At 36.0% G+C, this 27,473-nt stretch overlaps 1 protein-coding gene across 4 annotated transcripts in view; it reads left to right on the forward strand.

Moving 5' to 3' along the window:
• GBE1 (1,4-alpha-glucan branching enzyme 1) overlaps positions 1–27,473 on the forward strand; it is a 165,765-nt gene that overhangs the window by 82,134 nt on the left and 56,158 nt on the right. For 2 of the 4 annotated variants that reach the window (XM_087758415.1, XM_087758417.1), the window contains exons 9-15: positions 1,434–1,487; positions 10,787–10,818; positions 13,157–13,272; positions 13,515–13,642; positions 16,995–17,093; positions 19,246–19,356; positions 22,363–22,534. In XM_087758415.1, the coding sequence (XP_087614541.1) occupies positions 1,434–1,487; positions 10,787–10,818; positions 13,157–13,272; positions 13,515–13,642; positions 16,995–17,093; positions 19,246–19,356; positions 22,363–22,534 (712 nt within the window). The remainder of the gene's footprint in view (positions 1–1,433; positions 1,488–10,786; positions 10,819–13,156; positions 13,273–13,514; positions 13,643–16,994; positions 17,094–19,245; positions 19,357–22,362; positions 22,535–27,473) is intronic. The other 2 variants (XM_087758416.1, XM_087758418.1) reach the window with 2 other exon arrangements.

Below are 27,473 nucleotides of genomic sequence, written 5' to 3' on the forward strand. Positions count from 1 at the left end.
ACTATTGCCTTGTTTTGTGAGTTTCCACTTCTGTGTTGAGCGGAAAACACGAATATAGTACTCAAAATTTTTTGGGGTGTGGAGGGGTGTTTTGGTTTTAAGCAGCTTTCCAAATAAGCTGTAGACAGTAGTATATGCTTTTTGTAATTTATATCTACTATAACGACACTGATTATTCTAACTCTGAATATTTTCAAGATGCTCTCTGAGGTTTCTGTTGTCGCAGTGGATTAGTGGGAGTGCAACTGAATACATTTTGGCACAGTATCTTTCCCGCATGTCTTTAGTGGAACTTAAATTTGGTGGCTATAGAAAGATAGTGGATATGTTAAAACATATATTTAGATTGCAAAAGGTTTTAAAATAGGTGCTTAAAATTCTCTAAAAGTAGAATCATAGATAAAACAAAGTATAGCTGTGAATCAATACAAAAATTACATTGTAGCTATTTTTGCCAGAGACAGTTCAAATAATAATCTTGCAACATGTTATATACTAAACAAAGTTACTGCAACAATCTATTATGAATGTGCTTATTGTTCTTGTATTACTCTTCATGAAGTACAAATTATATAGCTGAAACAGTAGTATCTAGTAAGAAATTGAGGTAAAAACTAAGCGTCTTTGCGTATAAACCTGTTTTTCTGTTCTCTTATGTGAAAAGGTATTTATGAAGCATACAGAAACCAGTACATTTGCAAGTTCTCAACTTTATTGGCACAGCGCAAGATGAGCTAATATCTTTCTTTAATTACGCTCGTGAAGAATGTAACTTTAAAAAGTGCAGCAAATTGAGAAATACTGCACTGTGCTTAAGAATGGATTCCTATTTACTATGAACCCTGTACTTCTGATCGTCTATGCTGTTTTGTGCAAACGCAACAGCTTTGCATTTTGTGCTTGCTGAAAAATAGAGACTGATGCACGTGTAAATTGGTTTTGCCAGATGGCTGCGTACCTCTGCAGTCATTTCCTGAATCTTGTACTAAGGATGATATAAGATAGTCTTAAGGCTCTCTGAGCCTTCCACTGGAAATCTCCTTTTCTGTAAAGGTGATGATTCATTGTACAAACTTTTCTGCCCTTCGTGACAAAGTCTGTCATGTAACTGAGCAGTCTTGTCCTGTGGTGCTGAAAAGAACATCTTGGACTGGATCCAGAGCAATTGTTTATGCTGAGGGTAACAATCTGGAAGAGTGAGAGGAAGTAATTTAAGCTTTGTATTAGCTAATATCAGTATAAAGAGTGAACTTTCCTTACACCCCCCACCCCACCCCACCCCGCTCCCCCTTGCTTCCCCAGGGGAGGAAGTCAGTAAATTACCACTCAGGACATGGAGTCAGTATCTCGGAAGCCTCCTGTAATGTCTGTACTGGATGATGACTGATAATTAACGCAGCTATCTGTCTTAAAATTTTCTTCTCCTTTTACAGGTTTGGCATTGCTACCAGCTCTCTAGTTGGGAGGAAGGGAAAGATAGACTTCTGGTCAGTAAAATACAGAAAGGCAGCTGAGACTTCAGGGGTCCAGTGTGCCAGCCTCTGAGAGACTAAAGTAAAAGGATATTCAGATAATTTCTTCTAAGTAAAAGTCCTAGGATGGTAAAATGCAAAAGTCGTTCCCTTTTCAGGCTTCTGTATATGACAATAACTATTCCTTATGGGGTTGGTTTTGCTATGTTAAAATTTAATATATAAAAAGTAGCTGACACTTCATTGCTTGAGGATTAATATTTTGATTTTGCATTTTCAAGGTAGTGATCTATTAAAAAAAGTAATCCGTAATAATATATGGACACTGAATGGTAGATTGATAAGGTTTTGTTAGTGTGTTCCTGGTATTATATGAACTTGAGTCTTTCTGTTACCACAGTAGCAACTATGGTTCGCTGTCTCTTACACACAGAAAAGACCTCTCAATCATCAGTGCACCTAACTTCTGGAAAACCACATATGTGATGATACATTTAACGTAATGCTGGAATATTCTCAAGTCTGCTTTTCTTGCTTCGACTTCTTCAATGCTTTTGCTTGAGAGTTTTCAGAATGTTCTCTTTTTATGAAGAACTTTATTTCTTTGCTTCTTAAATTCCTGTTGCTATTCCTTAGCATTAGAAGAACTAAAACTTCCACCTGAATTCAAATGAAAACAGTCTGTGTTTTCATCTGGAAGGTACAGGCATAATACTAATGCTTTAAATACCTTTTTTTGTGTGTGTTTGGTTTTAGGTTGGCATTCTTACACTTTGTGTTTACCACCAGCAAAGAGAAAGGCTAGTGCATTGTCAGCTGTAGCTTTGGTTTCTGTATGTTAGAGAGAGAGATTGTGCTCAAAATCTTACCATGACTTGGGTGGAGGTCACAGCAGCATTTCTCAGCTGTGGCTGGACTGCATGGTTGCAGGAGATGCTGTTTGGTTCTCCAGGCAGAAGGCTGGGAGCAGCTGGTCAGATAGGAAACATCGAGGGACAGGTAGTGAAGCAGACACTTCTTCAGTGTCCCTTTGAAGTCACTTGTGTAAGTCTCAGTTTGGGAACCAGTATTTCAAAGTAATAAATGAAATCAGGTTTACAGAAAACACTGTTTCAGGCTTTTAATAAGAGGGTTTTGGGGAAGTAGAGCTTAAAAATGTTAATAATTTGCCAGATATTTAATGTTTTGTCACTGTTAACTGAATGAATTGATTGCAATATAATTTTGGTTTCCTATATAAGGAATATAAAAGGTCAAAGAAAATCGTTTTCTATTCTTATACGTGTGTATAATAGCATACTGTTTCAGGGGAGAAAAAAGCACCTCACAACAAAGTAGTTAAATATCTCTTGAAGTTTGATTCTTCACTAGTCCCTTTCCTAACTCTGGTACTGTTTTCTGGGGAAAGTTCAGGCTAATGGTCTGTTTAAGATCTTTAGTCATCTGATATGTAATACTTTGGCTATTTCCACACTGCATTTAGGTTTAATTTGAAAGTGAACCCAGTGTTGAACAGTAAACTACTCTGAAATGTTTGAGATCTCAGTTCAATTATGGAAGTCGTAAATTGCATTAAATTGTATGCAAAATCCTGACAGTACATTTTAAAAACGTTGTGATTTAGTTGGATGTCACAGAACAACAAATTTTGTTTGTTAATTTGCAGGTTGATTATGTGATTAAACAAATTTAATATTTGCTAGGAAATTTATTTTGGGAGAAAAGCATTATAAGTTTTCTCAAAGATATTTTTTTATTAGTGTATAATTTACTTGTGTAGAACATGAGTGGTAGAAGTGCTAATGCTATCCAATCATAGCTGAAATCCATGTAGGCTTTATCAGCACTATAAAGGGTTTTGTAATTTTACTTTTGAGACATTCTCTGTTTTAAATGTGTGTGTCCTGGAGGCTCTGTTAAAACTGCAGGTAGTTGTCTTCAGTATTTTTTTTTCCTATTTACTTACGGAAGTCCTCTGAGCAAAAAAGCATCAAAATATTAAATTTCATTGCAATAAGTATGTATCTTCTTTGCCTCCAAGGCTGCTCTTATATTCACATTTTGCAGGACATAACCTTTACTGAGTAATACTTGAGTTATTGCTTCAATTTTTATGGCAAATACCTGAATGCTTTATTTGATATTATTTAGTTTACTCTTATCAGGTATAGATAGGACTTGCCTGAAAAATTTAATTCTAGGACACTGCGCTGCTTACTAGATATAATAAACCTATATATAGTCCATAGTTTGAGGAGAGAATTTGTGCAAATGGCTTTTCAGTAAAGTCATGTGAATATATTCATAAACATGTTTAATTCGTTGGCAAAATACAGTAGAGACAGTTAATGCAGAATTAACCTGCTAAATTGAAATTATGGATATTTCCAAAACATTCATCAAGCTTCTAAGCACTTGAAAACTGGGAAATTCAGAGGAGAAAATGACTTCCTTGACCCATGCATCAGAATCTTACCTTCTTGTTGGGTTGAGCCCAGACCTGATATTTGCCAAAGAAAACTTGCCTTTTTGTGTGCAAAGCTTAACGGTTTTTAGATAGCTGTAACTTATTCTTGGTGTGTGCACATGTCTCCGTGTACAGTGGATATAGCTTTTCTGGAATTAGATGGGCAGACGTTCAGCATTCGGTGCTTGGAGTGGAGTTTGCATAGTGTGTGACTGGGGCTGCTCTTACTTGCATTCATTAGTGCTCGAGAGGAATCGGCAAGGATGTGCAGCAGTGTGTCCCCAGGGTCAGTTATAGTGATGCTGGGAGAACCTGCAAGAAGGAGAAATAGTTACCGTCTATCATCTTTTTTTTTTTTTGTTCCCCCTAGACAAAATGTTAGACTATCTATCACTGTTTACCTAGCACTTGTTCAGTCACCCGAATTTAACTGTGTATTGTATCATCTGTGCCAATAGCTCCTGAAGGACCTTACTATATAGTGCTGCTTTGTGCCAACAGATGAAGTAGAATTTCGAGGGGAAAAAAAATTAAATATGTTTGGGGGGACTTCAGAACTACTGCTTGTATTTGAATAAAGGATGTGCCTATCTCTAAGAAATAATTTTCCCTAAGTAATTACTGGATATGAATCAAGTCTAATAAATGCATATTGCTATTATGTTTTTCACGGCATAGTGGATGAAAGTGCTTCCTCCCTGCATAACCCTGGGCTTATGGGGGATCAGGATTATTGCTTCCAGAAGGGATATTGTCTGGTATGGCACTCTAGAATTCCAATTTTAACTAAAATGGAAAATCCCCTGCATCTTCAATGCTGCTGTTCTTGTTTACTCTTCAAAGAAAAAATGAAAAGCTATAGTTTAAATGAAATATTTTAAACTATAATTAAACCAGGAAAACTATTTTGGTTATTTTATTTTTATTTCTTAGTATTTAGTATTTTAGTATTTTATATTTATTCACTTTTCAGTCTCAGAATATCAAGTTACAGCTTGATTATTGGATGTCACTGTCATAATAACCAGTGTTCTGCTTATTAGAATTTTTAAATAGAAAAGTATAAGTGTGTGTGTGTATATATATATTTCAGTGGCTTCTGCAGTATTGGAGTTTTGCCCATGAAAAGGGCAGTATAGAAATAATCGTGCAATCCTGTACACAATTAATTTACCAGTATTAATTTTTGTTGCCTCATAGAAGCCGGTATGATTTAGTTTGTGAAAGGACTTCAGATTTTCACTGAAAAAATGCTTCCAAATTTGAAAGTAATCCTTCTTTCACTTCACCTTCTCATGACTTTTTCATAATACTACTTAACTAATTAAGGACTGTTTTCCTGAAGGCTGGCCTTGAAATTCTGAAATACTTTTGAGCTTTTCCATTTTAATTCAGGGAATGAGATGTTAATGCTTAAGCAAAGATGTCTTCTGCAGCAAGTATTGATAAAAGTATCCATTATTCTTAACTGTTACAGGAAACTTTTAGTCTTTCAGTGACTTATTTGATAAGGTGTTGTAATAATGTAGTATCATTGCCTTTCTAATTATGATGGCATAAATAAATCCTCAATTTCTGTGGCTTAGAATAAAACCTTCTTCCTGGATTTAGATGTCCCCAAGTTACATATTTGCTATTAATTTAATCTTACAAATGCAAGATTCCAGTGTTTCTCCAGCACAGATTTCTAATTAATGGAAGGTCTCAACTGCCTCTTACTTCTTTACTGCTCATGGCGGTAAGGCACTAGTCATCTAATGGGTTTTATTTTTAGCATTTTTACCTCTTATACTGTCCAACTTAATGGAATAATGTCCTGTAAAAATACTGAAAGCAATTTTTTCCTATCAACCCTTTTTCAAAGATCTGTATCCTTCTGTAAAAATGCTCAAAACAGCTGAGAGCAAGTGGCTGTGGTGAAAGGTCTTTCATTCCGACAGCCATTCATCTTTCATCTTAATTTGATATGATTCTTTCTGTGAGTGAGAGGCATTTAGTAGCTGTGAGAAGTACATGCCTGAAAACTGTTGTGTTCTAATGTGACCTAATACCATCCTGGAATATGGAAAGATAGAATCTTGACTTCCTTAAAAACATGACTGGCTTACCCACATCTGGTAATGTTTGTGTCTACCTTATCCTGTCTGTTTTCCAGTTTCTTAGAAAGCTGTGAGATTGTTTACCCTAATCTCAAGCCATTTGGAAACTTCACTCTTCTGGGAATCAGCTGCTTAAGGGCAACTGGTCTAGTTGGGAAAGCTGCTTAAGCAGTTCATCAGAAGTTCAGCTCCTTCTGGGAAAACTGGTATCAGTGACCATTAGTAGCTTTAAGCACCCTTTTTGTTGAAAACAAAAGCAAAGCAAAAAGCCTTGATCTTTTGCCTTGCTGTGCAGAGGGATCTGTATTTCCCAGTGGAAACTGCTTTCTAGCTTAGTGATGCCACTCACTACATGTCTGAAGGTTTCATAGACATTGATCTGAGCAAGTGCTGGGTTTTGCTGCCACCACTGCTCTTCTCACAGCTGGTAGACTTAATGCTGGGATTGGTACTCAAATACCTGACCAGAAACAGACTGAGAGGGACTGTTAACAGGTCACATCCAGTTTATGTGACATTTTGTCACCTCACTGTGACAAGATATATTAGGAATGACGTCTTCCTGTAAGTCTCTGCTTTAAGTCCATGGGGGCTGGTTAGCTTTTTTTCATTGTCTCTTCGGGTAGCAAAACCTTCCCTAGGGCCACAGTATTGGCTGTGAATACAGGAAACTTTTGTACTGAAGTTTTTCACAGTCACAGGGCCATACTGAGACCCCATCCTAATTACTGATCTAGTGTTCCAGACTTTTGTAATAAGGACTGCATCCCTTTCTGGCCTCAGGGTAGGCTGTGTACTTCAGACCAGTTTAGAACAGTTGCTGTGTGCTGGTGCAAACCTCTGCTCTTTGGGATTCAGTAGGAGCGTGATTATCTGGGACAGACACAAATGGGTTGATGTTTGGCAAGTCAGGTAATCTAGTGCTGCTTCAGTGGGATGTTGTCCCTGTACCACCTGAGGTTGATTTGGTATGCTTTCAAATGCCTGCCTTTTAGTACTCAGCTCTGTGTGTCTTTTTCTGATTTCAGATGTGTAGCATTCTTCTTTATTCATTTAGTTCCTTATAGTTCAGATTCTTTCATGTGTCCTTAATATAGGCCTTTCTTCCCTTGCCGATGTCAGAGTACTGTTTACTCATGCATTAACCTGAGCAGGCAAATAATTGTAAAGTTTTTATTGCATAGCAATTACAGTTCGTCATAAACCTTTTGTCCGCTTGCAGTGACCTATGTGCATTCTTCATCAGTAGTGGGTCCTCTTTGTTCCATGGTTGGGTCCTGAGAGCTTGCAATGTCAATCAAGATCTCCGAAGTGAGGACTTTTCATTAACTGTAAGGGAGCTGGTCATGAAACTTTTAGACTAAGGTATCTAATTGTCGATTGAAACTTTTTAATGTTTCCGGTGTCATACTGGACCTTAAGGAAAGATAAAACTTGGAGATGCACCGTTACTTGTGTTATTTAATGCTTTTTTATTTGAAATGTCATTTAAAAGATAAAGCTGCTTTGCAGACCGAAGTTCAAAGGTTAAGTCTTTTGTTTGGCACTGTCAACATCTTTGCTGTGTCTCAGTATAGAAATTGTCCACTTTCAGTGTTACCAATTCTGTACAGGTAGCAAAACAAACATAATCTAATCAAGTGAAACAGAAAGGTTGTGGTATGGATCCATTTCTCTTTAAAACAAATGAAACCTCACAATGCAGAGAACAGAGGTGAAGTGATAAGCAATTGATTGTAAGCAGTAAGTGGGGGAAGAAGACGACAGTGGGGTAGTAATTAAGATATTTGATAAATTTGAGAAAAAAATCAGGGAGATAGATCTAAAGCTAATATTTATTTTAAATTCAGAGAAGAAAGTGGCTCTCTTTATCATTGATATGGCTGAAAGAGATATAGATAAATCTTCTTTAATGATCCAAGCTCCCTGTTAAGGAAGTCTTCAGTCAGTAGCAATAGGACACTTAGAAAATTGAGAACTATCCCCATTAGCTTGCTCAAGAAAGTGCAGTTACAATCCATGCAGTGTGTGTAATATCTTTCCAAGCTTTGTGTGAGTAAAAATCTACTGCTATTGAAAGTGTTAATTTCAAGCCTCATCCATGTTCAAGATTGTGTGGGACAAGAAGTAGAGACCGTTCAACTTAGGCATCTAGCCTGTAGGTTCTCTCTTGGCCCCCAGATCACCTTTGCAATGCAACAGCTTGAACTGCTTGACCAAAGGGATCATGACCACACTGATTGTCTTTTGGGTCCGTTGCTTATGGTGGGGACGTTAAAAAAAATCAATTTCATCATACTTATTTTAATAATATCGAAAATACTGTGGCACTGTGACGAATAGTTCAAGAATGCTGCAAGAATGTTGCAGCTGTTCTGAAAACTTTTACCAGATAAATTCTCCTGCAGCTTAAAGCTAGAATGTAGAGAGGACTCTGTCCTCAGGATTTTTGTCAGTTGTCTTCTGTTTATTTTAAAATAATGTTAAAAATTCAGTGCATGTTAAACAAAGCTTTAGTCTCCTGTAACTTCTCACCTATTGATACCTGCGCCACTACTATTAATTAGTATTACTTGTTTTCAAAATAAGCTTTTTCCTTAAAAATTATTTTGTGTCTGAATATTAACTTTGAAATGTGAGCAAGCTTAATATTGCTGAAATAGAACGTCTTGTTTCTTTTCTGGCTGTACAGGACACAGTCACGCAATGCACTTTCAGGAATCCTAGGTGCAGAAAAAGTAACAGGCTACATCAGTGCCTCTGGTTGCTACTGTGGGGAAAAAAGTTAATTCAATGCTTCTCTCTTCTTGGGATTGTTATGGGGAAGTGACATGCTGCTGCTGACCCCTTCTGCTCACAGATTATCATGTGCCCCAGGAAGATAGCTCTTAGTCTGCACAGTTCATTTTGGAGGCATAATGCAGCTTGGATCACCAAGCAAAAGCTCTTTTGGTTTGTTAATGACTGTATCACGTTCTGTTGACTGATAGAGAGATGTGTATGTTCCCACAGAATGGCATTAAGTACAGTTATGAGTGCAGGTATCCAGAGCAGTCTAGGAGTGTGCCAGGATTGTCCCTTGGCTAAAAAGTGGGCACCTGCTGCAGTGCTTCGACTTCTCAATCCTTTATGGCTAGAGATGGCTTGGGGTCTTGGCAACGATATTACATAGAGGACAGTGAGGAATTACTTCTCCATGTAAATGAAGGAGGTTGAAATACAGAGAGTTGATTCTTTTTGTTGTTGTCTTCCAAACTGGAGAAGACTGGTTACCCTTTTGTATCACTGATCAAACAAAGTGCATCTAAAAAGACAGGCAAACTGGTGTACGCTGGTTAACAGCGGTGAAAAAGGAATGTCTCTGTATCAAATCTGGATGTTTAGTTTATAAAATAACTTGACCAGATTCACTGAAAGTTAGCATTATCAGACTGGGTGCCAGTTTCTTTATGCTTAGCAACCATTGGTGGAATTTCAGCCAGTCAGCTGTTGAAATGTTTGGGGATAATCTGAAAAGTATATTTTAGCAATTCAATGCTACTATGTGTTAAGTTAATTAAACACTAAGAATTGAAAACAGGTAAATATCATAAAAGTCTAGATTCTTATACAGTCAGCAGTTCCACTCATTTTCTATAATACATATTAATGAATGCAGTTCCTGAATGTCAACATTAATATGGCTCAAGAATTGCAGCTTCAAACTGTTTTAGGTACAGCCAATATTATGTTTTTGTCCATAGTGATGAAATTAACTGGTTTAAATGCATTACTTGCTTGCATCTAAATATTTGATGTTCATCATGGATTGGAATTTAGAATTCTTACAGTGAGTCATTATTTTACTTTTTTATGAGTACAGGAGGAAAAAAGTAAATAATGAGTGTGACTTGTAAGCAATTTCACAGGTTTTCTGCTGACCTAGTATAGCAAAGTTGTTACATTTCTCATCACCTTGTGAAACCAGGTCATCTAGCTAGATATGCTCATTTCACTTTTTCAAATGAGAAATCGGTTTTTAATGTGTGAGCTATTGGCCCCAAGGGGGAGGAAAAAAAAAAAAAAACAGCAAGACTTCTCTGCAAAGACCTTCTTTGTTTTGAATGATGTCTGAGTGAATTCTGAATTACTTATATTTCTTACAGTGTAAATCATTCTGGTCCTTAATGATAATAGGGCATATATTTTCCTCTCTTAGATCATGCATGCAATGGAAGAAGTTTCTCAATTTTATGGTATGCAAAAATGTGAGAGACTGTTAGGATATAATTTAAGATATGGCTTTTGCCCAAAAGAAGTTACATTCTTAATGAATGCTATCCTGTTTCCATATCTGTTTGGAAACTTATGAGGATGTACTTCTGTTAGAAATGTTCCTGAGTTATTGCTTATATGGTGGATGTATTTCAATTATGCTATGATTTTGGCCTCTACTGGCATTCTGCAAAGTTATTTGTTGCTTCTGTCAACTTCTATTTCTAATGCTGCTGCTCCCATAAACATTGACTTGGGTGAAATCGTGAACCTTTGTATGGTTTGTGTGATTTGCATGTTTCAAAAAAACTGTTGTTCTGGCTTGTGTTTTGGAGCTGTGTAGTTATCTCTGTAAAAGTCAATATGGTTGCTAGTATTTGACATCCTTCCTAGAAATTATCCTAAAACTGAATTTTTCCAAGTTTAGACTAGAATCAGAGTTAATATCCTTGTTTGCTTATTTATTTACATTCTTCTCTCCCATGTGCAATCAGATGGTTGGAAAACATCTGCTGCTCCTGCTCAGGTTTTTGATCTCATCAATTTGCTAACTAATCTTTTGGTTCAACAAATTCATCTTGTTTGTTCTTATCTGTAGTCACTTTTTCATGTAAAAGTCATTACAATTTATTTTCATACTGGCTCTCCATCTTTTTCCGAAGATAAATCTTCAGTGCCAACAATGGTGGAAAAAATTACATTTGTTTTCCATTTTGGTATTTCCGTGTATGTTTTACAAATGTACAAATCCTCTTCACCATCTTAAGAACTTTAAGGTTATAAAGTCAAGCAGTCTGTAATGAGGAGAAATAACGTTTAAGCCTGGCTGGTGCTTGTAGCAATTAATCTACTCTTTGTACATGCATTATCTTAATTCTGTGTGAGATAGTATTTTTATTGCAATACAGCTACTGCTTTGACTTTGCTCACAGTGTTTAGCTTGCAGCAGACAGCTTTCTGTAAATTTGATGCTGGGTCAGAAAAAAGATACAGCGAGCATTTGCACAAAGTTGTATTTTTGTGACCAGCTTGTCAGTTCGTAGGACTTTTGATACCTTTCTATTCCTTCCACTGTCAGAGCATTCTCTCTCTATTGTTCATTCATTGCAAATCATCTCACCTGAGAAGAAACAATAATAAAAGTTTCTGGAGACAAGCTCCCGAGATCTTCCTAGTATAGTGTTATCTTGTGAATTGGATGATTTGAGGTGAGGTGGGGGGGACACAAGGATGAAACAAAAAAAATCTTGTCATGTAATGCATGCCCAGAAAAAGGTATTGAACTGAGGCAATTTGCCTTGAACTGATTTGCATTTCCTAAATTTGGAGGTTTTGATTTGGTAATATTTCGGTCTTTATATGCGCAAGTGTATATCTGTGTGTGGTACATGAAAAAGAGAAATTGTAATCCTATTGGAGAGAAAAAGAACTGGCTATTTGGTGAGATCAGGATTTTACCAGCTTTATAGTATGTCCACAGCCTCCCCATCTTTTCATGTAATACCACTAACTCCAGACTTAAAGAACCCTTCATATGAGGAAGTTTTTTGGAGGAAGGAAGGTGGGGACATTTGTTTTGTCAAAATGGAGTTTATTCCTTGTGTCATAATTGCCTCATGAGTCTGCTGCCTCTGATGTCTGTTAGATAAAGTGAAATGTAGAAAGGGTCTCCTTCAGTGCTGTACACCTACTATGTGCATAGGTAAATTGCAACAGTGATGCTGACTGTGCTTTGTGCTAGGTGTACCCCTTCCATCTCACCCACCAGAGGGTGGTTGGTGAGACCCTGCATGCTACTGTGTAGCTTGCACTCTTCTCTGAACAGAAACTAGGTAGTAAGTGGGGTTGTAGTTGTGCTATCTTGGGAAATTGATTAGAGAGAAATCATAATATTGACAAGTGTTGAAGATGTGGGCAAAAAAGTTTCACTACCTCATGTGGTTGGCTGATTGAGATGGGTGAGCTCTTTGGAGCTATAGCTTGCAGGAGATGCACCTGAGGCAGCCCATGCCGAGGGTGGCAGAGAGGGTAGTGGCATGGAGCGTGAACAGTAGAAACAAGATATGGGGGTCTTTGAAGCTACTGAGACCAGTGTCCTGGGAGAGGAGGTGATGAATAGTAGGAAGACTGTTCCTGAAACTACTCTGTTTTTCAATACAAATTTTGTTCACAAATACCTCTATGTGCTTACCTGCTTTGGAACCTCTTTTTGATTTCGTGTCCATGCTTTGTGTGTGTATGTGTGTGTGTTATACCCCATTCCTGTTGTTCTGAACTTCAAAAAAAAATATCCTCAACTTCCATAAGGTGGTTTGCTCTTTAAATGTGTAAATTTGCAACACAGTAGGTGACTTGGTAATCTACTGGTGACATGTGACTTGTAAATAATTGGCAGGGGGGCAGGGGACGACAGCTTTTCAACTTTTATTATGCCTAGAAATTGTTGTAAATCTAAAATGTTGGGGACAAAATCTTACCTATTATAATTTTCTTTCCATTTCTATAAAATCTTTTCCCAGAGAGTATAACCATCTTTAGAGAGGCAAAGGAAAAGTACAGTGGCAAGTATGGGTATTAAAAAGTAATATATGTGTTCAAACACTAGCCTATTTAGATGTCTATATAGATGGTTGACAATTTTTCCTAAACCCCTATCTGCAGTCTTAAGATTATGTGCAGTAAAAAACAAAGATTTAAGGAAGACAAACAGTTTAGGAAAAGGCTAATGAAAAACAGGGAAGAAGTCATTGAAATGGTAAAATGTCCAGTAGAAGTACCATATATGCAAGTGGGAACATGGTATAAGGAACTCTAGATGATCACAAGGTTTCTAAAGCTTATAAAATATATTCATGTTATTTCAGCTGGGAAGTTTTGAGATTCCTTCTGTCTAATTTGAGAATGTGGATCGAAGACTATCGCTTTGATGGCTTCCGGTTTGATGGTGTTACATCTATGTTGTATCACCATCATGGGATTGGTAAGTAATTTGATCAACTCTAATCTCAGCAGTCCTGTTGCAGCTCTGTTGCTGTGGAAGTAGTGCTATGACGTTCACTGAATGCTCCAAAAATTCCAGATTTGCTAATATCTTGTTGTGCTGCTATATGGGTAGATCTGAAATTATGAATAAATTTGGTGCTTAAAAAATTGCATATGGCAAAATACCTGTAATTTTTTTAAAAAAGCAACTATTGCCTTTAAAACTTCCTGTCTTATTAGGCACAGGATTCAGTGGCGATTACAGCGAATATTTTGGCCTACATGTGGATGAAGATGCTTTGTGTTATCTAATGTTGGCCAACCACATGATCAAATTCTTGCATCCAGAATGCATAACCATAGCAGAGGTAAGATCAGAATTTGCCATTGTCAATTACATTAATATTGATTAGTGTGCTTTGGGATGTGAATTTCCTGTTAATTATCAAGTCATACTTCGGGTACTCAAGGACCGACATGAGCTGAGAAATATTAATTAGTGGACAGACTTTGCCTTGTGGGGAAAAACAACTGGAATATGCACTTTGGGAATTTTCTCTGCGTTAATGGGTCATTAATGTGAGGTTTGTTTGTGGGTTTTTTCTTCATCTCCTTGAACTTATAATGAGATTTGTTTTTATCAGTTTATTGCTTTTGTATGACTGTCATTTGTCACTAGTGATTCATGGTACTAAAGATTAACAACCCTAGTGTGGTTTTGTATATTTTGAATTATATTGGCATAATTGACAATTCCCCTTCAAAATAAATGTGATAAATTTATAAATGTTGATTGTGTATGCTAATTTAAATTTAGTATTAAGTTTCTCCAGGTTTTTGAGGGAGTAAATAGGCTATAATACTTGAGTTGATTGAGATCAGTTAAACTGTTTTGACTGCAAAAATATTATTGTTGGCACTTGGAATTTTTAATAGTATGAAACCCCAGAGCATTAAAGTTCTATAAGTAGGTACATTTTCACTGATTTTTTCTTTTATCCAGAAGAGAAAATCATGTAAACCTTGAGGATTTTTGTTATGTTCAATTATTTTTGTTTAAAAGAAAAAGTTGCATCTATCTGATATCATTAGGGGGCTATATGGATTTCTAATAAAACTTTTCATATTCCTTAAGAGTTTCCTATTTATCTTCAGAAAACAAAATATCGCTTAACCTCTTTCTTACTTATGGTAAAGTTTTATATTATAGACAACCACTGCTAAAAGCTTAATGACAAGCTATCAAAAACAGCATCTGGTGAGCTTGTAGTAAACTTGAGATCGTTTCATTGAGCTGTAGGCTTATTTGAAGTGAAATTTGTTCATTTTCTAGATAGTCTTAGATTATAAGCATTCCTACCAATGAAATGCCGAGTTCAGTCTGCTTGTATTACCTGGCCTAAGAGTTTTTTTAATAAAACGTGTCTTCAGTTTATCTTGCTTGAGTTGAAAACTGCTTCTGTTTCAATACATCATTTTTCTGCCTGGGGGAGTTGCTACACGAAATATAGAATTGGTCAATGTGCTGCATGGTTAAAGGAGAATTTCAGAAGGAGAAACTACTGACATAATCGAAAATTACAAAAGGCAATGAAGAATGTCTGCTGGCCTATAATGATGATAGAATGAGTGCTGTGTGAGAAAAATGTTTTTGTCTAGCTATAACTAATTATAATATATTCCTTAATTATTTGACTGATAATTTTTACAGCTTTTTAATATTCTGTATGTTCACTTCCTTAGTAATTTTCAAGTTTTTAGGTATTACTGACTGTATGCTTATTTTTCAGTTTGGCCTTCTAAATAAAGCTGTGATTAAAGTTTTGTATAATGAGAAGAAAAAAAATGTTAAGTAAAATTACATCATGCTTGAAGAATTATAAAAACAAACAGGCAAAAAAACCCTACTGCTGTGATTTCTTTTTTTTTATATACAGCACATTTCAAACTAAGGTTTGAACAAACACTTAGGCATTGGCTTGTTTACATTTGGTGGAAAATATACTGAACAAAGTAACACTGTGTCTTTTTTTTTTTTTAGTGTTCAGGTAAAATCTGTAGATATAGATAGATATAAATAGTATTAAATTTGGAATTTTACTTCCCAAAAATCTTCCCAATCAAAATTGTGACTAAAGTAGATGGGAGCTACTTAAGTATCAGACTCAGACCTTGTCCAGGTAAGCATCACAGCATCACAGAGAAAGGCTTTTGTTTCAGATCATCTTGTCCTGCATAACTTGGAGAGCATTAGTCTGTTTTTATCCTTTCTGACTGATCTAGGAGAGCTGTTGAACTTCCTTTTACAATATCTAAAAGTTTGGAAAGGATTTTTGCTTCATTATTTGGTATTTACAGCATGTGAAATGTGGATGCAGTTTTCTGTGTGATCTAATGACTGCTGAGTCAAGGGGGATAATCCCCTCCTTTTGATCTCCTGGCTTTGCTGTTCATACAGCCCAGGATGGTGCTGGCCATCTCTGCTGCCAGGGCAGGCTGCTGGCTCATGCTCAGCTTGCTGCTGGCCCAGAGCCCCAGGGCCTTCCCAGCAGAGCTGCTCCCCAGCCCAGCAGTCCCCAGCCTGTATGGATACAAGGGTTCGTCCATCCCGGGGGCAGGATTCCACAATTGCCCTTGCTGAATTTCCTGAGCTTGCTGTGGATCGATTCGTCCAGCCAGTCAGCATCCCTCTGGATGGCAGGCCTGCCTTCCACCCCCCAGGATGCCATCCGTGAGCTCCATGATGAGTGGGTGGTCTCCTTACTTCTGTCAGTATGAATGCATGTGTGTGTGTACATGTATAACTTCAAGTGCGAGTATCTTTCTCACTAGTATAATGCAGCAACTGGATTGAATCCAGAAAACCAGAATGAGCTTCCTAATTAAGCCCTGGTTCTAGACAGAATTTAATCTCATAAATTCTCTTGTGTAGGTGCAAGAGGTGTATGTTAATCCATTGTGGTGGAATGGCTTCTCACTGACATAAATTAATAAAATTGAGTACTGATAGATATTTTGCAATGATTGGAGATTCGCATTTTCTATACAGATAAGCTAACTTTAGAAAAAGTGTTATGTGATATAATTGCCTAATAGTGAAATAAATATTTCAAGAACTTTGAATTACAAATTTAAGAATGATCAGCCTTCATCAATATGAAACTGGAAAATTATGCAGTAAGAGCATGTCACTTTCTAGGGCTAGCTGGATCATTAGTTTTGGTTTTGTGCATTTAGGAAAAGAGTAGAGATTGTATTTTTCTTCCTTACTGTACTTTATATTCAGCCTTTTCTTTTTATGCCATTCTTTATGCAAAACATCAATAAATAAAATGGAGGTTTAATTTGTCTTTTGTTGACTGCTTTCTACTCTATTGATTATTTGGAGCTCAAGAGAGCTAATTATTTCAAGTTCTGCATCTACTGAGGTTTCTACCCCCTCAAATATCTACTCTATTAAAATATTTTGTAGTAGAGTATTTGACGAGAAAAGTCATAATGCTTTTCCCTGTAACTTTTGTGTTCAAACAGCAAATCTGGGTGTAGTAATCACTCACTGATTTTTTTTTTTTTTTTTTTTTTAATTCTCCCTTACCCAGGTCGATCTGTGAAGCTGTTTATAGTTTACAGAATGTTTGCATAGAAGAATTACTGTATGGTAGAAAATCTGAACTAATAATTACAATGCTATGCAAATTATGTTGTGGTTTTTTATTTAAGGATGTTTCTGGGATGCCAGCTCTTTGTCGTCCTGTTGCAGAGGGAGGAGGGGGTTTTGATTATCGACTAGCCATGGCTATTCCAGATAAATGGATACAGGTGAGAACTTTTTAAAAAAGTACATTCTGCTCTTCAAAGTGGGATGTTTCTCTGTCTGCATACACAAAAACACTTCTGAATCCTACTGACAAATTTTACTCTCTTTTGTTAATGTCCTGTTAAAATAAATTCTGACAGGCTTGAACACAGGTATTAGTGGCTGAAATGAGAGCTCTAAGATATGTAGATTTCAGAAGATGAGTAAGTTCAGGGGCTATTCTTTGCATTCTGCCTGATATTTGTTTTCTTCATATGATACACATAGACTAATTTTGTTTGAAGTAACCTGTATCTTGCAACAGCTGTAGAATGTGTAGTCTATATTGAGCATGGTAGATAATAAGTTAACCATATGCATATATAGTTAAAAAAACAAAACAAAAATGGAAACATGCAACAAACCCTCCTGAAATTGGGCATAGTAGTTGGCATTGAGCATAGAGCTGGAAGTTTAACCAAAGTAAACATAAGTGAATTATACAAACACCAGCAATCAGTACAGTGGGGTTACAAAAAGAATAATAAAAATATGCAAATGCTCTTCAAGAACAATAATATACTAATAAACACTGACTACAATAAGGATTTAAATCACTTTTTCTTCAATACAGAGAATCACAAGAAAAGGAATAAAACGCTAAATGATCTCAAAAGGCTTCTACTCATGTTTTAGAGAATGTTTTTCAGTTAGGTAGAAGATTGCATCCAAATCCCTCAGGCTATCATGATGGTCTGAAAACAATGAATGTTTTATATGAGCATTAATGCTTCAATAAATGTAGTGAGTAGCTTAAAATAAAAAGCAAATTAATTTATCTTCAGCATCTTTTCACTTTTGTAACTAGGAGGCGGAGGGCAGATTGAAAAACAGTTTTCAAACCTTCTTTTCATTCGGAAGACAAGCTTGCCAGCTTTTCCATCAGGGACAGCATCATTAAACTTAAGATTGCTTGCTCTCATTTCTCTCCAGCTTTTAAGTATGTACCTGTTAATAGTACGTTTTCTAGGCAACTTCCTAAAAGCAGTTGTAGATCTGAAGGATCTCCAGGGTTCCATGAAGTAATTCTGAAGGGCCTGTAAAAGTAGGTGAGATAAGCTGATTGTCATAACAGTGGCTGTACTAGTTCCCATTAAAGGTTGATCTAGTACATAATATGATGCTGCATAGGGACCTGAATGTGTTCAGGGCCAGAACTTATACAGTTATTAAAAAAAGCTGTTCAGGAGTACATGGCCAGTTACAATCAGAATGTTAAATTTTACACCATCGTATTAGCCATCTTGATGTTATTGCCTTTTAATCACCTTTATTTTTATGTCTATATATTTATGTATATGTATTTGTGTTGTAGTGATCAATGGAGGTCTATAAAGTTCTATAGAAAAAAGAAAGGACTAACACTGAAATTGGACTAGGTTTAGAAGAGGGAAGAAATAGTGTCATATGAGACAGAAAATTCCTATTGATGTGACTTAATCTAAATTCCTAAAAATCAGGAGCTAGCATGACAAAAAATGTAAAGCTTGTTTCGTATTCCAAAGCTTTGGTATTCAGCCTGTGATTTGGAACTGACAGGGAATTCACAGATCAGGAAGTGTGCAACTCCCTACATTGAGCACCTTCTCATGTCATCGTGTACTTCATGGCAGTAGCATAGTGCTATCTTGCAGTGATCCCTTCTCTACCACACAGCCCAGTGCTTCAGCTATAGTTGGAAGCTGCCATATGCCAGGGTTACTTGAAATACAAAACTTCTTTCAATACCATGTGTAGGTAGATGTGTATGCCTACAGATTTTTTTTGTGGTTTTTGGTGCAGTGCTCTCTTGCAGCTCCTAGCAATTGCATTGCCCACTGTATCAGAGGATTCACGTGCTAGATGCCAAGTCCCATTGTCTGTGCTTATATGTAGAAGTACAGGAGAAACAAAATGTTCTAGTTATTATATTTATGTAGTAGAATTCAAAAGAAAGAAGTTTTTTCATATTATCAGAGAAAGCTCATTGATCCGAAGTTGGGAATAGGAGAAGTTAAAGTAATACAGTTCACAATTCATTGGAAATTTCTGTGCCAAGATAATGAAGAAAGGTAGTAATGTGCTTTTAGTTAAAACAGAAGTAATTTTTCAATGATCTTTTTCTTATTTCTGCAGATAATTAAGGAGCTGAAAGATGAAGACTGGAATATGGGCAATATTGTGTATACATTAACAAACAGACGATATGAAGAAAAGTACATTGCATATGCAGAGAGCCATGATCAGGTGTTGTATCTATTTGTTTATACATAAGTAAGTAAAAGATGAGATTTAGAGGCTTAGTGGCTCAATTTAAAAATTGAGGCAAGAGTTGAGAAGGATAGGCAACAATTTCAGAGACAGGTAGATCTGGACTACTGCTCATTTTTTTTTGTCTGGGTTTTCTTGTGGCTTTTTTATTCTTATTTTTAATAAAAGAATCCTGCTGGGAGTGGGTGAGTGTTGTTGTTTTTCAGTTTTGTTATGGTGGTTTTTTTAAGAAATGAGTCCTAGCTTCTTGTTTTGCCTGCCTGTCATAGGAAGGCATAATCCATACTTTCGAAAGTCTAGTTTCCACAGAGTAAGCTGGAGCACTATTTATGATAAGCATGAACAATATCACAATTTAGCAAATTTGTTCACTGAATCAGTGTTTGCAACTTGTATTCCATTCAAGAAAATGTTTCCTCTCTGAAAAGATTGCAAACACCAATCTTCTTTAGAGATCTAAATGAAATACTCTTTAACAGTTTGATTCAAAACAAGCAATGGTAATGGTTCTGTATACAGAAAAATGAAAAAGTAATGACGAGTTTGGGTAACACTCATCTCACAATCTTTTGTAATGGTTGTTTCTGAAGAATCAGAAAACACATTGGTTGAGAATTTAAGATTAGGAACTTTAAAAAATGTAATCCATTTTCTGATAAAGGTTTAAGTAACCTACCTTCAACTATTTCCTCTACATAATAGAGGTTGACATTCTATTTCTTATACCTTCTATAATAAAGTTCTACAGAAGTGTCCAAAACAAGACCTATATTTTATTTTAAAAAGATAATTCTGAGTTTATCAGCTTCCTTTTGTGTACCTATTTACATTCTTATCTCAGACTGTTACACAGTGTGCACTTAAGGCACGAGAGAAGAGTCGCAATCCTGGTAAAGAACTTCAGGTATTACTTGGAAATGCATATTATTCTGTGATTATTTGCTTTTATAAGAGCTGATTCTTCATCCTACAGTATGAAATAAAAGAACAGCAACAGTAATGTTCTGTTTCATGCTGGATTTCATCAATTGAGTTGTTTTCTGTATCACTATGTATTTTGGTTTTAGAATCTCATACTTGGGAAGAAGATCTATTTATTTTGAATTTAAAAAAAAAAAAGCTAACTATGACGATTGCAGATGGACACCAGGATATGTGAAAAGCAGGATAGAGAAACAAAATGGGGGCGCAGATAAAACTCAGTGTGGAGGTACTTGAAGTGATGCACATAAGGGGCTGAAGCAATTCTGGTTTCTTGTATGTAATAATGGTCTACAAGCTGACTATTACCAGTCAGAAAATCTAGCCTTGTGGTTATAATAAGCGTATGAAAATAGCAACTCAATGCTGATAGCTGTCAAAAAAGCAGATACAGTGCTTGGAATTATGAATGGAATAGAGAGCAAAGAGCAAAATCAGTATGCCACTGTAGTCTTTAATGATTTGTGTGCATCTTGAATGTTGGAGTCAGGTTTGGTGCTGTTACCTCAAAGGATATACAGCATAACTGGAAAAAATGCTGTAAGAGAGTTAGTAAGAATAATAGCAGGTATGGATTGGTTTCATAGTAAGAAGAAAACTAAATAGACTAAGACTTCACGGTAGAAAAGAGATCATTGAAGGGGGAAGGATAACAGTTTATAAAATCATGGCTGGCAGAGAAAACATGAATAGGGAACATTTACCTCCTCTTTTAATGGAAAGATTAGAGGACATTAAATGACACTAAAAAATGCCACATTCTGAGTCCAGAGAAGAGTTGTTCATTGCAGTCTTCAGTCTTGCCATTGTTGCATAGGGATTTTTTTTTTAAAAGATTATTTTTTACTTGAAGGAATCATCTATATATGCTGTTATATTGTTAGTTGGAAAACTAAAGGCTGATGGTGCTTTTCAGCTAGACCTGTTTACAACTCATCTGTCTCTCTGGAATCTAGTGAGTTTTTATGCTAGAGTATAATATAATAATGCCTGAGTATAATATAATAATATAGTGTATAATATAATCATAGATTATAAAATAATATAAACTATTATATTATCTATAATAATAGTCTATTATCTGTAATATAATCTATTATATTATACTCTATAATTATTGTAGAGTATAATATAATAATGCATGCTAATATATTAGAATAACCCTTATTACATAGCATTTGTGTGGCCTTTCTCAAGTAAACACTAGTAAGTTAGTAATTCAGTCACTGTTTTTAGACAATTACTAGTTTGTTTTTTCTCTTGTGTGAAATCACAGAAAACCAATCACATTCTTGACTGCATATAAATTAATATTTCATATTCACTCTGCATCTCTAAATCAGGAGTGTTGTTAATAGCCCTTTATTTGTACATCCTAAAACTTTACTTGAGACATTTGCTTTCTTATTTTCTATAAAGAATCCAAAATGGTAGGTCACTTGTGGCTTATTGAGTTGACACTAACATTTCACATTTGATATCTGTAGGCAAAAAGGTTCTCGAAGTAATTATGCAGTTCAATCCCATCAGGTGAAATGTAGGACCACAACAAGGGTTAGGCAGCTGTTGTTTTATTGATCATATACTTGCACTCCCATCAGTGTGGAGAGCCCCAGTAACCACATGGAGGGTTGCAAGGGGAAAACATAGTCGGGTCCAGCATCCAGTTGAGGCTCTGCTCAGGGATGTCCCTGCCTCAGTTTACATACTTCCTCTTTTTGGCAGCAGATTATGTATATCATGTCCACGTGATTACACATCACACAATACAAAATTGCAGTTATTAGAAGCTACGGTCACTGTGACCTGATGATTATTGGCGGTGGCAGGATGTTTTCTTTGAACAGGGACTAGATCGTGCACACTGAGCCGTGTCCTTGACTCCTTGCCAATCTTCGTGGTCCTCCCTTTACGATATAAAGCGCCTGCTTTAATAAAATATTAGAAATGTTTCTAGTACACCCAAGGTTTTTCTTCACTTTTTTTTTTTAACTGTTACAGGCACTTGTTGGTGATAAGACATTGGCGTTTCGACTGATGGATGCAGAGATGTATACAAACATGAGCGTGCTCTCGCCTCTTACTCCAGTTATTGATCGTGGAATACAGCTTCATAAAATGATTCGTCTCATTACTCATGCACTTGGAGGAGAGAGCTATCTGAACTTCATGGGTAAGTAATCTTAGGAACAAGTCTTTAATTTTCTCATCTACAGAATGCTTGGCAGGGAAATAAAATGATCTGACATCATCTTACATCCACAGTATTTATCACAATGCTGAAGTTTGGAGCATAAATGCTTTATAAAGATTTAGTACAAAAGGTAATGTGCATTGTTTTTCTGTCTGTAAGATGTATTATAAGACAAGAAAATAAAATCAATGTGGTTCCTAATTGTAACAGAGATAACTTTCAGAAATGTGGCAAGGTCTAGTTGAGGTTACTCTGATTTACAGCTCAGACTGGTATTTTAATTGTTCTGCAAGTTTGTCAGACGGTGAGCCTTGCCTTATATAGCTGGGTTGCCTTTCATCTCTATTCTTCTACTCTCCTAAACTTTTTAGAGTAACAATGAATTTACTAAAGATAGCTCTGTGCTTATTTCAGTTCTTAATTGTCAGGAAGTAACCTAGAATCAGTTAAATTATATTTCATGGCTGCTTAGTGAAGAGCAGGGGCTTAATAAGGTAGGCAAGGACAAATCATAGAGATAGGAGGCACATCCTGCTATCGAAGCAGGGCAATAGTAAGAGTTAGCAATGCTTTCTTTTTGTTCGTAAGCTGCAAAATACAACTGTTGCATTGCTTCCTAAGCACTATTGCTACAAGAACGTCCAATAGTTAACCCCATTTAATCGGCAAGTTACAGTTCTATGTAGTCATCTTGAAAGCTGAATGTTGTTCTTAGTTCTATACAAAATGCTAAAGCTATTTGTTTGATGCTGTTTACCATATTCACATTCCTTAATTGCTTTGTAAAATAATCCTTACTTTATAGTAAAAATCACAATTCTATTATGTGGTGCAACAAGTTCTGTATAGCAGTTATGATAGTCTCATGGGGAAAAAAAGGCTGAAAGCATGCTGTAAATGACCATATCAGTTTTCTGACAATGAAACACTTGAAAATTATAGAAGTTTTAGCTTAATATTGCCTTCAACTTTTATTGCTAAATGTTTTATATTATCAAGTTAAAGGGGATTGTTGGATGTATATTGCTCTTCTTCCATGATAGTATACTTAAAAAATACATTTTTCTAATTAAAAAACTGGAGAACATTAATAAGGCAGTGGTGGCATTTTATTTAAGCATGTCTGTACTGATACATGTTCTCTTCCTTGGTATTAGAAGAACACTCAAAAATACCATGTTTGCGGGTTTTCTTAAAAAGAATTAAAGCGAATTCTGTGCAGAACAAATCAATTCATTATGTGGTATACTAGTAAAACTATTGTTTTCAATAAAATGCAGAAATTTTTCCCAAGAGTGAAGAAGAGTTAATAAAATATTTATGAAGCGTATAGTCAGGTACCAAAATGTGCAAGGTATGATGTGTGTGCTTCTGTTCAAACTAGTGATACTACAGTAGTTAAGGAAGGAGGAGTTTAAAAAATACGCCAGGTAAACTGCAGATGCGTCTGCCCCAGATTGACTTGGTAAGGTTAGAAAAATGATCAGTAATTCAATGTGGCATGTTAAATCCAGTGTGTCAATGCAGGTTGATTGAGCAATTAATGTTGTGTATGCTTGAGTACTGCAAATGTTTCAGTAACTACATTATAGTTTCCTATATGTAAAAGATGAAAAGATTGTAATAAATGTTGGAGGAGAAAACATACAAATTCAGAATGCTTGCAATCCGGTGTACTTAAAATGCATGTTACAGCATGCTACCTAGTTAAGCAAATACAGTGACAAAGGAGTTGTTTAACTTTGTTTTGAGCAAATGCCAAGGGTGAGGAAGAGAAGCCTCCTGTGGGCTGGGGAGGAGGGTGGAAATCTCCCTTCACAATATTTGGAGAAGGCACTCTGGGTGCCTCTGTGCTTCCCTGGGTCCTTCCATAAATGCCTTGTACCTTCTTTTTCTGAAAACAAAGGCACCAAAGCAACATGCTGCTTTCTCAAGGAAAGCTCACCTTAAGGAAAAACAAACCACTTCTAAAAAATGTTGTATCAGGAGTGTCTGTGTTCTCAAATGTATCCTGGAATTTCTCTTTGAAAATCTGGAATAATATTTAGTTACACCTGTGTCAGAGTATCATTTGTACTCCATATGTGCAAGCAGATTCTTGGTGAGAAGTTGTGCCCCATTGAACACCAAACACTGGTTGTGGCTTTCTCCTGTCTTTCTCACTTTTCACAATGGACGGTTCTCTGTCCTTCTTCAGGTGTCTATAAGAAACCACTGCAAAAATTCTGGAAGTTGTTATTCTTATTTTTCATGTTTCTGGGTGTTTAATTTTCACTGAAGGCTTTTATTTTCCTTCCCAATTGCTTATATCCCAGTATAGGCAATCAATGATGTATGCAAACTTAAATGTGAATGAAAAAGTTTTGTCACTTCAGTAAATTGGTTCCCTTGTAACACAAACCATTGGGAGCATGCTTTCCTCCAGTCTGTATTTCAGTTTTCTGTGCAGCTTTGCAAGTAATCTCTGGGGCTTCATGTGCCCATCTGGCATGGAAGACTTAACCTAGAAAGGGAAAAACTCCATATGCTTGGCTGAAAATGAGCATGGCAACAATAAACGTCCTGCTGTAGTGAATGAACACTCTGGAAGGCCAGTTTGTTTAATAGTAGTAATAAAAAAGTAGCAATTGTTCTGAAACTTACGCTATGTCTAAGTCCTCTGCTTTCAAAGCAGGTAGGGAGCAACAATCCTAATGTAGCTGTAGTTTGTTCAACCCAACTCCTGTTTTAGACAGAGATTTTAATACTGAGACTGGCCAATACTGGTCAGAAGATGTCATACAACTTTAGGAAATCACAAAAATTAGAAGTTCTTCTGCACAGTGCTTTAGTAGGGGCACAGGTGATGCTTCTTTAAGGGTTTTCTCTGCCGCAGCTAAGCTTCCACGAAGATGTTAATACAGATAATACACATTTGATTCTCTGAACTTAAATGACACTAAAAAAAGAGAAAGCCCCAATCATTCACAGTGTGTGTCTGTATTAGTGGAAGTAATTTTATTATTGGAAATAATAGGAAAAAAACCCTTCTATTTGTACTCAAGTACTTTGGATTGTAATCGTAGTGGTATTGAAATACAATATGCATCTAATACTAACTTAAATAAAACCAGAAAAGTGTGTGTAAAAATATTTGGAGACATAGATCTTTGCCCCCTCTAATATGAGGATTTGAAAACAAATGCAAAATAAAACCTCTGTATCTGACTGCAATTCTTTATTGTCAATTTTAACCTCCTACAAAATAACAAAAAGACTTAAGATTTGAGTCTACTTTCTCAATTGCTAAAAAAGGACTAAAGAAGTTGTTACAAGACTTCTAGAATCCTATAGGAATCTTATGATCTCACCTTGAAAATAAAGCAACCGCTGTTGTTTACCCACTGGACCATGTTTAACTTCAGCGTAAGGACTCCCACATATTTCCTGAAAATAATAGTTGAACTTAGCACTACAAAACTGTTCTGTCTGTATGTCCCTTCATTTTCCTTTGGCTTCATTTTCCATCCTGTCCCTGAAGTAAAACTGTAGACAACTGTAACTGTTCCTCTCTCTTAAATATTATTTTTCTTTTCTCTTGCTCATTGCCTGTGCCCTGCACTTAGGGAAACCCTGTGGGACATGGGAAAAAGCTGTGCGAGTTCTTCAGTGTACTTGAGAGAATGTTCTCTCCTTATCTTGCAAGATACATCTGTTTGTCTTTCTAGATTTATACAAACGAGGTAGCTGCTTTCTTGCCTAGAATAGACATAAGATCCAGCCCAAGGGGCCTTAAATAGCATTTTAGGTCCTCGGGATCCTTCATAGCACAAATATTTACTTGTTTATGCCACTGTAAGATCTTGCTTTTCAGCTTGCTAACAATCATTTTCTTGCTTCTTCATTTTAAATTGGCTTAAACTCAAATCTGTTTATTTAAATGGAAATTAGTTCTTAGCACTATTTTTCATGACTTTTCTATAGTAAAACAACTCTTAATTAGGACTCCAGAGAGCAAGTCTTTCTCCCTGCAAAACAACTTTTTTTAATGTGTGTGTATATATATATATGGAAGATAGGAAGTAATTTGCAGTAGCTAGAACATTTTTTGCAGTCATAAGCGTTGACTGATGGTGTTACTGTTTGGGTTGACGTTTACCTCTGTTTCACTAATCTCATCAAAGCTATCTGTAAAGCTTCCTTTTCCCACTTGTTAGTTCATTTACACAGTAGTTTATCTACTTTCACTATGCTTAGGGTTTTTTTGAATGGATTTAAACCAGTTTTTTTCTCTAATGGTTTGGTATGATGAGACCTTGTTCTCCCTTTGGCCTTAAAAATAAAATAAAATGCATCATCTACTGCTTTGAGTATTTTGGAGAGAGAAATTTAGTTTGGGGGGTTTTGTTTTTTGTTGTGGTTTTTTTTTTTAAACTAAAGGATTTTGTAACATAAGGATTTGAAAATATGTTGACAAACAAGAAAAGGAATGGTGCAAAACTTGTATCAGTAGCACCAATATCATGGTGAGAAATGTGCATACAATTTACTTTAAGAATTAAAGATTAACGATTTGAAATAAAAATGATACAGCATAACGTACAATATAAATGGGTATGTTACTTAAAACGCATCTGAAACACTTTTATTGCTACCTATTCTAGATAAAAAGAAGTTATATCAGGAACAAGGATATTTAGCATAAATTAGGGGGTTTTGTTTTCTTAGACATGTTGCAAACAAATCACTTCGAATTTTTACACTTTGTTTTCTGTACACTTTCTTATGCTTGTTACTCCTGTGCACTGGTTACAGTGTGACTTTTTAGACCATGACCTAAAAAATGGCTTTGCAAGAACAAATGCTCTTTAAACTAGCTCCCTTCAGTCAACTCCTTTTGATAAACAATCTTTAAGTGCTTAGTGGGTAAAGACTGCAG

The sequence above is a fragment of the Nipponia nippon genome, unplaced genomic scaffold, assembly GCF_047370975.1.
Source record: "Nipponia nippon isolate SJK-2023a ecotype South Korea unplaced genomic scaffold, ASM4737097v1 scaffold_2, whole genome shotgun sequence".
NCBI classification, from domain to species: Eukaryota; Metazoa; Chordata; class Aves; order Pelecaniformes; family Threskiornithidae; genus Nipponia; species Nipponia nippon.